The sequence below is a fragment of the Myotis brandtii genome, unplaced genomic scaffold (genome assembly GCF_000412655.1).
Source record: "Myotis brandtii unplaced genomic scaffold, ASM41265v1 scaffold374, whole genome shotgun sequence".
Lineage (NCBI taxonomy): Eukaryota > Metazoa > Chordata > Mammalia > Chiroptera > Vespertilionidae > Myotis > Myotis brandtii.
This window is the reverse complement of record NW_005364372.1, coordinates 1,860,142-1,871,632: the sequence shown is the minus strand read 5'-3', so window position 1 is coordinate 1,871,632 and position 11,491 is coordinate 1,860,142. Positions and strand designations below refer to the sequence as shown.

The following is an 11,491-nucleotide window of genomic DNA, read 5'->3' as shown; positions in this document are numbered from 1 at the left end:
AGTTCATATTTTGTAAATCTAATAAGAGTGTAAGGGTAGTTAAATATTTAATAAAACCCTATTATGAAACCGTGTGAAAATCAAAGGGAGCCTTTTATAAGCTAATCGTCTTGCCTTCGTTTCTTCTGATACTGAAAATGTGAACTCGGACTTGCTTAAAGCAAGGTATAGTGGTAATTGCTGTGGTCTCACGACTTCTCTGCGGGCAGCTGAATGTATTTATTATCGCTGCTTCCTATTGAATGAGAATTTTTTGAGCAGTTATTTTTCATTTAACATCATACAGTTTCTCCCCAGGGATACTGTGGATGCTACAGAGCCATGCTTCGTTTCATTCATAAGTATTATTTTATGAAGAAGTTAGAGATACTGTATCAAAATTGATAATATATAAGTTTCAGATAAAAAAGCATGTACCCAAGAATGAGATGCCAATTCAGAGCCAGGTATTGGAAACACATTATCAGCCATTAATCCAGTGGAAAAAGGGGCACTTTGAAATAGCCTTATATGGAATTTTCAACTTTTTATTTATAACTGATTTTTTATTACTAAACTAGAGGTCCGGTGCACGAATTCATGCACAGGTGGGGTCTGGCTGGCCCACCCCGATGGGGGCCATCGGGGCCAGGCCAGCAAGGGGGAGGGGACGCAGGAGGTTGGCCAGCCAGCCCCGCCCCTAATCAGGGTGGGGTGCTGATAGGGCTGGTTGGCCAACGCAGTGCATGTCATAGCGACTGGTCCTTCCGTTGTTCTGTCATTCTGGTGACTTGGCTTATATATATATAGATAATTGATGCCAAGATTAATCTAGAAAAATCCTAAGCTGTTTTCATAAATACAGCCCACCCTATGTGGAAGTTTCAGTTCTCTAAATATTTTAAAGGGTCGTTTTAAAATATTTGCAGTTTCAGAAATAGAATGCGCTCACTACACGTGTCCCTGAAATGCTGCACCACGCTGTGTGGAGGGGGCGCTTTTGAGCCGGAGAAGTTCTGCTTTCCAAGCCCAGGGTTCGGGAAACGCTTTGCTGTGTTCTTCCTCAGGTACGTGGCCAGCTGGATCGACAGAAGGCAGCATCAATCAGAAAAGGCCAACTTAACGATTCTTTTTGATAAGTACGTGCCTGCGTGCCTGGATAAGCTGAGGACGAGCTTCAAAACCATCACCTCCATTCCCGAGAGCAGCCTGGTGCAGGTGTGTCTTCCGTTACGTTGTGTGCCGTCCTAGTCCTGAGGCGGGAGTGGGCTGATCAAGGCCACAGGAGGGTTTGCTCTTTCTAGAAGATGGAGAGATTTCTGGAGCTGAGGTTTCTCCAACCCCTCGTTCTCTAGCCCCCATGTTCCCCAGGGCTTTTTTGCAAACCCCCTTCACACACCTGTCACCTTCTATTATTGTTCGGGTTTGTAGCCTCTTTCATAAGATTGTGAACTAGAGAGCTGAAGCCACCTTTTACTTACTTTTATATCTCCAAAGATTTACATAGTGACTAGCATACAGCAGATGCTGACTATGTCTGTATTGAATCATGCATTCCTCCCAAGTATATTTGCATAAAATATGAAGATCAAAGTGGTAACAGCCTTATTTCTTTTTCTCTAGTCTACGTAACTGGCCCGGAGAAGGTGTTCAGTATTTTTTTTTTTAGTGCAAAATATCTGTGTAATTAAAGATGCTGACCACCGAGAAAGAGAAAGCTTCTGGCCTCTACCCCATGGGTGTCCTTACCCACTGGCCTACCACCCTCCCCTCTCCTTCTTTTCTCCCCTCCCCTCCCCAAAACATTCCTAAAGGCAGCTCACTCTAGATGAGAGGCCATTATTCCCGGGGTAATTTTTTTAAATACTCGTGAGACGGCTGGTAAGAGTGAAGGGTACCTATATGATACGTTGTCATGGAAGCAAATAGACATAATTCACAGTACACAGAAATGAAGGCTGTGATCTGAGTCTCAGCATGAGGGACGACCGCCTGCCTTTTATAACTATAAAACTTCACAAAGGATTGATAATTAGAAACCTTTCCCGGGGTAATTTTTTTAAATACTCGTGAGACGGCTGGTAAGAGTGAAGGGTACCTATATGATACGTTGTCATGGAAGCAAATAGACATAATTCACAGTACACAGAAATGAAGGCTGTGATCTGAGTCTCAGCATGAGGAACGACCGCCTGCCTTTTATAACTATAAAACTTCACAAAGGATTGATAATGAGAAACCTTTTTTTTTTTTGCCTTATAGGAGGAAAATTGTTTTCAAAGTACTTTGTTACCATTAACTTACTATGTTACCAAATTTGTTTGAAGCTAAATGAGAAAAAGTCAGCAGCATAATAAGAAGAGAAAGTTGAGGTTTTGGGATAATTCACACACCAATTAAGTAAAGGCTAGTCTTCGCCGGTAATTATCTGAGGTGTAATTTGTTTCTGGAGGCAGGTCTGCATTCATTCATAATGAATTAATTATGCGGGCAGCCTAATTGGACTTCCTCTGGTGTCATACTTGTAAGAAACCTGGTTGTGTTCTTTCTCGGGTCGGCTTGTGTATCTGTGTGATTCTCTGTGGTGTGAACCTGTTTATTCAAGAGTCGTGTGAAAATAGGCCGTAGGAATTAATATGACTTTTGCTCTCGCTTCCTCCTCTTGTAGTATTCAGAAATGGCATTTTCTCCTCAGCTCCTTTTTAGCTGTTTTATACTATAGTCTCTTTTCTGTGATGAATTATAAGGACAGGGATTTGAAACAAAAATGGGCATCAAAGAGAATAGCGTAAAGGGGACTACTTTAAGAAATGAATGTATTGTGTTTCCTGGCACAGGAAACTTCTTTGCTTTAAGTTCAGTAAGGTGTAGTAACTCAGATTATGCACTGAAGTATGACTTTATTCATTGCTGACACAGAGCTCAAAATATGTTCTAAGTACTGTGTTTGGGAGAAAATGTAAAAAAAAACCTAAGTTATTAGAGTGTTCAGATCAAAGGATCACTTAACATTGAGACCTTCCAGTTCCTTTGACCAGCATGGCTTCCACTCAGAAATAGCAAAGCCTCCATGCTGAACATTATTTTTCTTGATAACAAATCGGTGAGTTTTCTTCTAGGAGAAAAAAAAAAGATTTTAAATTGGCAAACATAACACAATATAAAATGCTGGCAATCAAGAGAGAAGATGGAAAAATAGAACAGGCAGTTACCTATTAAAATTAAAAGCCTTTCCCAGCTATTTCCAGGATCCTTGCTCCACGTCACCCTGGCTTTTCGTCACCGTTCAGGGCTGGGAGGGAAGGCAGGCCTCCTTGGCTGTGTGAAAGCGTGCGTTGCTGTGCACATAGTACTGACAGGAACCTGTTGCTGTCTCCAACAGCCAGGGGCAGGGGGTCAAGAGTTTGGAGGGTCTGTGACGAAGCTAATTCATGACAACTGTTTTGTGCTATAGAGAACTAGGTCAAAACCACAGTGATTACTGGTTATTATTTCCTATGGGAACGGCCTTTGCAGCAGCCACGCCCCCCTCATTACTGACCTGATACCCTGACCGTGGGGTGTGTTTCACCCCAGCAGAGCACATTGGGGTTCCCCTGGAGGGTATGGAGAACAAGTTCCTGAACAGCGCTTCGTCCAAGACTAAATTTAGTCTGATGTCCGACAAAATGCCACAGGCCGAGGCTGCCAGTCGACTTTCTAAATTTATGACAACAGGTGGGAAGACGGCTGCGGAAGCACTAGGGGAAAGCGGGGTATCTAGATGTGCAGCAGGAGGGAGACAGTTCAGGAAGCCCTCCCACCAGTGACCTTCATTCATTCATTCATTCCTGATGATGTAGGATGCTTCCTGGGAAGAAACGATGTCTTTAGTTTCTACTATGAAGGTAGGAAGTTAGGGCTGTAGAATACTATGTGTGGTCTGACTCCCTACTTATAAAAAGGAGAGCATATATATATAGTATCCCCATTATCATTATTTTTTTTGCTTATATGTATTTCCATTTGTTACAGTGATTATTAATTGGATAATTCAAGAATTTAATTTTTCAATAGTTTATTACCTAGAAGATCAGTTTGACTGAAAGTGGCAAAGGTGTTCCACCATCAATGCAGAAACGCGAGGCAGTCATTCTTGTCTCTCAATGTACAAATCACAGAGTTGGGAACAGTAGTGCACTCTCTTCAGGATGAAGTGGATTTGTTAATGTCTTGTGAACGTACTCCACGGTTGGAAAAATATGCTGCCCTAAATGAATGGCTGTTTCTTGGTCTTTAGACAATTTGTGCTCTTCTGGAATGTTTGTTGACTCCAGAAAACGTACCTTCCGACAGCCCCAAAGAAGTGTACGAAGTCTATTTTGTCTTCGCTTGTGTCTGGGCCTTCGGAGGCGCCCTGCTGCAAGACCAGGTGTGTCTACAACTGGGAGGGGTTGTTACCACGTGTGACCCCTGTGCTCTTGTTATGTGACATATGTCTGTCCTCCTTGCCCCGCTCTCCCCTAAGCCGGGACACTGTCCAGGCGAACACATCCAGGCTGATGATTCTGACCTTGGCTGACAAAGCCAGATCCATAGCCTCCCACCGGATTGCCCTCCGGAGCTCAAGGCTGTGTGCACCTGCCCCTGGAGCCAGGCCACAGTGTGCCTGAGACGGCTCTACACCTGCCCACCCCCACCCCCAATTGGTTCTTCCTCTTTGTTCTTTCTTTCCCTAAGCGACTCTCAACATTCCTGCCAGCCGCTCCAGTTTAAAACCTGGGGGACATTATTCTTCCTTATTCCTTATTTGTATGTCTGAGGGTCACCAGATCCTTTCAGTGTCAGTTACAACATAGCCGTGGAGTCCGTCCCCTCTTCTCCACCCCTGTGGCCTTAATTGAAGAGCACAACATATTGAGATTGTCCTGGGCTTAGCTTGGGCTTCACCAGGTGCCCCGGAATCTCGGCCTTAAAAATAGATGGCACACATCTTCCAGGCTTTCCCAGATGTTTGCAGATGTAAGCAGGGAGTTTCAGTCGGAAGGTGTCACGGCCAAGAGTGACCCATGTTTCTGTTGGTTTATTCACTCTAGGCCATAACAAACATGGTTGCTATCACCTGTGGCTCAGTCCGGCTTCTCGTCACTAGATTACCACAAATCATGTCTATAAATAGCTGTGATATTCGCTTGGCCTCCTAGATCTTAGTCTGACCCTTCTCAGAAGCCACATTTCCTCCCGTAATCTCCAAGTGCTCTTTAAAGAAGAACAGCCCTTGGCTTTGAGAGTTTCAAGGATGGGTGTTGCTTGTATGATTTCACATGGTTTTTCTCAGAAGCACAATTTATAATGGCTGTGGGTTTCTTCTGCATGGAGACCTCATGTAGACTTTCTCCGTCTCCTCAAGGCCCCATGGCTTTTTATCAGTGCTTTCCACAGGTTTTCCTTTTTCCAAAACTGGGAGCCCAGGGGAAATTGCATGAGTAGGATGTTGACAGCTGAGATCTTTGGGCTGCAGACCCTACAGCTCACCCCCCTCCCAGATGGTCCTCTTTCAGAAATCCTTCCAATTTCCAAACGAGGCAGCCATCAAGCTAGAAGCTGGCACCACCATGGTCATCGTCCTCTCCCAGACGCTTTCTTCCTTATTAGTCGTCATCATCATCATCTTTAAATTTTCCAAAGGGATCTAACTATGAAGCATTCAAAAGAGAGGCTTCAAAGTTGGAAATATGAATGAAGCAGACACAGAAATATTCTTAGGATAGCCACCTATTAGTTCAACAAATTGGAGTGCCTACTTTCTGCAAGGCAAGGCATGTGCTTAGGGCTTTTAGTAAGCTCTCTCATTGACACTTAGAAGACAAATCTATATGTACAGGTACAGCTGTCCTCTTTCTTCTTTTACAAAAAGAAACAGAAACTTAGACAAGTTAGCCTGCTTGAGGACACACAGCTAACTAATATCCGAGGTTCAGACTGCAAAGGAAGGACTCAGAACTCCTGTTCTTAACCCCGGCCATAGCAGACAACTTCCAAAATAGGCCTGACGTCAGCTCTCCCAGGACTCCCAGCAACTGCCATTGTCATTTCTCACTTGGCTTCCGAAGTAACCTTGTCACTGGTCTTTCTGCCTCTGTGCTTGCCCATAATCCATTATCCAGTCGGCAACCAGAGTGACATTTTGAAATGTGAGCTGAATTATGTGATATACTCTAGAATTAACACTTTAATGGATTTCTATTGCTTTCCCACCTTTTTAAAAATTTTCAATTATAGTTTACTTTTAATATTTGTTTGTATTGGTTTCAGGTGTATAGCATAGTGCTTAGGCAATCATATACTTTACACAGTGTTCCCCCTGATGTTTCCAGTATCCACCTGGTACCATACATAGTTATTGCAATATTATTGACTATATTCCCTGTGCTGTACTTTACATCCTGTGACTATTTTGGAACTACCGATTTGGATTTCTATTTCTTTTAAGATGAAGTTAAAATTTTTAATACTATGGATGAGGGCTCCGGATCTGGCCCTGCCTACCCCTCCCTCCTCTTCCCTCTGCCACTCCCTTACCCACAGCCGCAATAGCCAGTGTCTTGAGCACAATAGATTCTTTCAAAGCACAAGCTCTCTGCACATGCCAACCTCTTCCTGCTGCCTGGAGCAGCATTCTCCCGAATCTGTGCCTGTCCTCAACGATGGCTGCTGTGAGCATCCAGTTAAAATAGATACACCCCATTATTATCACTTACAGCAAACTTCACTTTCAAGATGTCTAACTTATTTATTTCTGCATTTATCGGCTTAACCTCTGCCACCACCATGTTTACCAGTTTTATAAAGTGTTCCTTTGTTCTTCATTTTCTCATTTACCATCCATTGATGTGAATACTTAATCATCTCTTTAAAGAGATCAGCACCAATGTTTGATAACCACTGCCTTATGGTAGGTAGCATGGTAATGTGTAGAGTAGCTCCTCGTTCAGTTGAATAACCCGGGGTCAATTTAAAGTTCACCTAACCTTACCTTGCTTTTTAAGTTAATAATTATTCCAGAAAATTTGTACCTGATGGATGTATAGCAAGTACAGCTTTCTGCCTTTGATAATATCACTCTTCATAACTTGTAGTTATTTCTTTTCCTTGGGTCAGTTACTCAGTCCCATTGGTAATTAAGACTCTGTACTCTGCAAACACTGTGTGCTCGCAGGATTTGGAAGGGCATTGGGTGTGTGTGCAGAACTAGCTATAAGTCTGCAAGAAGGATTCCTCTTGTTCTCCTTAGCTTTCTGGTCATCAAGCTGAATTCAGTCGGTGGTGGCACAAAGAGATGAAAGCAGTGAAGTTTCCATCTCAGGGAACAATCTTCGATTATTACCTGGACCACAATACTAAGAAATTTTTGCCTTGGACGGACAAAATCCCCACATTTACTATGGATCCAGATGTCCCTCTGCAGGTAGGGTGCGGAATGTAGGCACGTTCACGCTATCCATATTTGCTGAGCTGAGGGGGAAGCGTCTCCATTATAGAAACAGTGAAGTGGCTATTATATTTCTGCAACCTCTTTATAAAAATTTCAACTTATTTCTGTGGTAATTGCTTTCTCTATATTTTCCTAGAAACCTTGTGGCTTCTGTTAAAAATTGGAGGCATATTTCTGTAGTTCAGTGGATTCTTATTTCTGACCTTATAGTAAAATTTTTAGATAGCACTTTTATATTTAACTTCTTTCCTTTAACCCTCCCCCCCCAAAAAAAGCCATAAAATGAATGTTTAATCTCCTCAACTTGAGCTGCAAATTCACACAGCAGCAGACAAACCTAAATAGAACTTTCTTTCTTATTGTTTCTCTTCATAAACTGTTCTTCTACATTTCTCTTATGTCCAGTTATTTTTCAGTCGTATTCTAATTCTGCCACTGTTTCCCCCAAACTGTCTCCCCCAACACTTCACTCCTTTCGTATGGATTGTGTCTAGCTATTTGATCACTTAACCTTACTGGGCCAAAGCCCTGCTGCCAATTTTCACTTCCGTATGGCTTGACTTTTCAAATGTTTTGTCAGCAACTAAAGGGTGGTGGACAGTCTCTTAAACTTTTACTGTATTCCCTTGTATGTCTAACACAGGGTTGGGTGGAGGTTAGGTAATTCTATAATGGAGAGCCTTGGGTGCTAGTACTTACATTGGAAAATATAAATCAGTTGCTCTCTCAAGCAATGATGTCTAAACTCTGACAATTCAAAACAGAAAGTAGGTGGGATCTCTCCCACTGGGGTTAACGTGAACTAAGAATTCATTGGACAATTCTAAAGTGACTATGGTGGTTTCTGCAGAGAGTTCTGGTTCACACATCAGAGACAACTCGTCTCAGATATTTCACGGAGTTATTGCTTGAGAAAGGACAACCGCTAATGCTGGTAGGATATGCCGGCGTGGGAAAAACGGTCTTCGTTGGGGACACGCTGGCGAGCCTCTCTGAGGATTACGTGGTGTCCCGCGTGCCTTTCAACTACCACACAACGTCTGCAGCTCTACAGAGTAAGTGTTCCTCTTGTCTACCTTCCAGGGACAAGAGATCAGAAACGGTCAAGCCCATGACATGCAACCCAGGGAGGTGGTGGCTTTCTCTAGGCTTTAGACATTTTCTTAGGCCTCAGAGGAATTTTTACTTATCACCATTCTGGGTAAATCTACTTTGTTCAGATATTGTGATTTTGCCTTTTCTTATCACTCCTGGCTTTATTGGGGTTATTATTGTGAGGACAGCATTACATCAGTCATGTTCATTGCTTTACCTCTCAACTGTTGGGTTTCCTTTAGTCAGTTTATGGGGCCTGACCACTCTGAGGGTATGCACCCAAGGAGCAATGCTCTGGTTACCTTTTCAAGTAAGAGATTGATTTAGGAGAAAATCATTCAGACTGTGTTGATGAAATGACAGGCCATGAGCTGTTAATTAAATCCCAGGAGAACTATAAGAAGAAATTTAGACTGTTGAAAAAATGTGTCAGTATAATCAAAAGAACCACACAGATTTGGGGCCTTCTAAGTTAGGAAAGGCAAGCAAAGTAGACTTTGGAAGCAGAGAAGTGTAGTAGAAAGGGCTGATATTGGTAGGTCTGTCACTTGGTTCAGGAGATTAATGGGGTTATATTGGGGGAGGGGACAGCAAAACTCACTGTTCAGTTGTTTATTAAACCTGCTGAATTGCCCTGAATGTGGTTTCTGTGTTTGGAGAGTTGACAAATAATTAGATACCACATCCCAGGCACACACTCTTCAGGATTTCCTACACCCATACTTTTCTCTCAAATATATTGACACAAAGTCATACAAGCACATGAAGATGTATAACTGGATGTATACACAGCAGAGTGTCTTCATGCAATAGCCTCTTGTACTTCTGTACTCCAATGGCCCGAGAGAGGTGTGGGGGACTCTTTTGAGCTGTCTCCGGACGCTCCTGCAAGGGTGATAGAGAAGGACTGAGAGACGAGGCTGCGCCATGCACTAGAGTGGGTGCAGGGGAGGAAGGTGCCCAGGTCAGCAATGGCATTGTCTGCGACGCCCTGTGTGACATCAGGCTGTAGACGTTGACTGTCCAGGAAAGAACAGGCCGGATGAGTTCTGGCTACAGGAGGGAGGTTGACAGGAGAACTTGACATAGAAGGAGGTGACCAGAGGCACAGCTCTGGTATTAGCCTGCAGAGAGGTGATATTTGAAGCCAAAGAGGGGTTGAAATGGACAGAAATGAGAAAAAAATAAAAAAAGCACTAAGGACAGAAAATTACATCTTACCTGTTTGGACAGAATTATATATTGGTTTCAGGAATTCTTGAGAAACCTCTAGAGAAAAAAGCCGGTCGCAACTATGGCCCAGGAGGAAATAAAAGATTGGTTTACTTTATCGACGACATGAACATGCCTGAAGTGGACTCATATGGCACCGTTCAGCCCCACACACTGATTCGACAGCACATTGATTACGGGCACTGGTAAATGATTCTCTGGGTTTTACTCTCTACTGAAGTCTCATTATTGTTACTATGGAAAAACATTTGCAAATGGAATACCCTGATGTCTTCTCTTCCGAGGAGGAGCAATTCCTGCGATACCTTTTGGGTTTCACTTTGCATCGTCTTTTCATCATCTTAAGTGGCACAGATTCCCTTTGTATCTTGGGAAGAGTTGAACTGAAAAGCATTCTAGCAACATAAGCTGTCTGGCTTATGCATCAGATTCTTTAATACGTTAATTCACACTAAATTGCTTAAAGAAGCGTGGCCTTGTTCTGTGGGATGTAACCATATAGTAATATCTGGTGCTGCAGTCTGAGACACCGTCCCTCCCCCCATTAACTCGAGGGAGACCCCCAGCCTTGCTGTGGGTATTTCTGACCAGAATTAGAGTCACCTGAGAATCAATAAGCAGCAGGAGCCTGTATTGATTCTGCTCCATATGTGGGTTCTGCCAACAAAGGAGCTGTGTCTCCTTCAGTTTTCCGAGAGTTTGTTTTCATGTCCCTGAGATGATGCTGACACGCTCAGCATCACAGAGCGATTGTAAAGATCAGAGGAGACAATTGGTGATGAAGTCTTGTCTGAACTGGTGGGTTTTGTTGGGCTGTCTGTCATCTCTAGTTTTTAGATTGAAGGTTCTGTTTTCTGTCTCTCAGGTATGATAGACAGAAGGTGCTGCTTAAAGAAATCCACAGCTGTCAGTACGTGGCCTGCATGAACCCAATGGTGGGCAGTTTCACCATCAATCCCAGACTCCAGGTAGGGGGTTGAGTCCTGCTCTCTGTCAAATAGCCTCTAAATACCATACTCAGACATTGTGGGTCTTCATTCTTGGTGCTTTTGAGTACAAGTTAGGGCGACTACTGGACATTTGGTTAAGCATGTAAGCTTTTTTTTTAAAAAAATTATTAGACTTTCTTAGGGTAGTTTTAGGTTCACAAACTGTCTCAGCAGCTTAACGGAAAGTAGAGTTCCCATGCACTCCCTCACTCCCTGCCTCCTTTTACCCTCCTGGAAACAGCTGTGTGAGTGTGCTGCATTTGTTACAGATGATGAGCCAACACTGATAAATTATTATGATCTGAAGTCCAAGTACACACTAGAGTTCATTCTTTGTGTTGTACATTTCATGTGTTTTGGCAAATTAATAACAGGTGTCCACCACTGAAGTATCATCCTCTATCTATCATCTACACTAATAAAAGAAAAAGATGCTAATTGACTGTCCCTTCATTACGCCCCAAGCCATGCCCACCAGCCAATCAGAGTGACTATATGCAAATTAACCCAACTAAGATGACGGCCGGCAGCCACGGAGCTGGAGCAAGCAGGAGGCTTGGTTGCCTTGGTTGCCTGGGCGATGGAGGAAGCCAAGCTTGATGCCTGCCCGGAGCTGGCTGTGGCCTCCGCTCATGGCAACAAAGTTTCAATTATAGAAGACAAATAAATCCCAGATACCTGCTTCCAGCCAGCCTCCACTGGGAGCTTGGGTGGCTGGGGG

The 11,491-nt window shown here is 43.3% G+C and overlaps 1 protein-coding gene across 1 annotated transcript in view; it reads left to right on the top strand.

Annotated features, from left to right (window-relative positions):
* The window catches only part of DNAH11 (dynein, axonemal, heavy chain 11), a 217,490-nt gene that overhangs the window by 85,412 nt on the left and 120,587 nt on the right, over window positions 1–11,491 (top strand). The window contains exons 42-47 of the mRNA XM_014544612.1: window positions 1,047–1,197; window positions 4,259–4,390; window positions 7,253–7,426; window positions 8,304–8,508; window positions 9,801–9,966; window positions 10,647–10,749. Coding sequence (XP_014400098.1) covers window positions 1,047–1,197; window positions 4,259–4,390; window positions 7,253–7,426; window positions 8,304–8,508; window positions 9,801–9,966; window positions 10,647–10,749 — 931 coding nt within the window. The remainder of the gene's footprint in view (window positions 1–1,046; window positions 1,198–4,258; window positions 4,391–7,252; window positions 7,427–8,303; window positions 8,509–9,800; window positions 9,967–10,646; window positions 10,750–11,491) is intronic.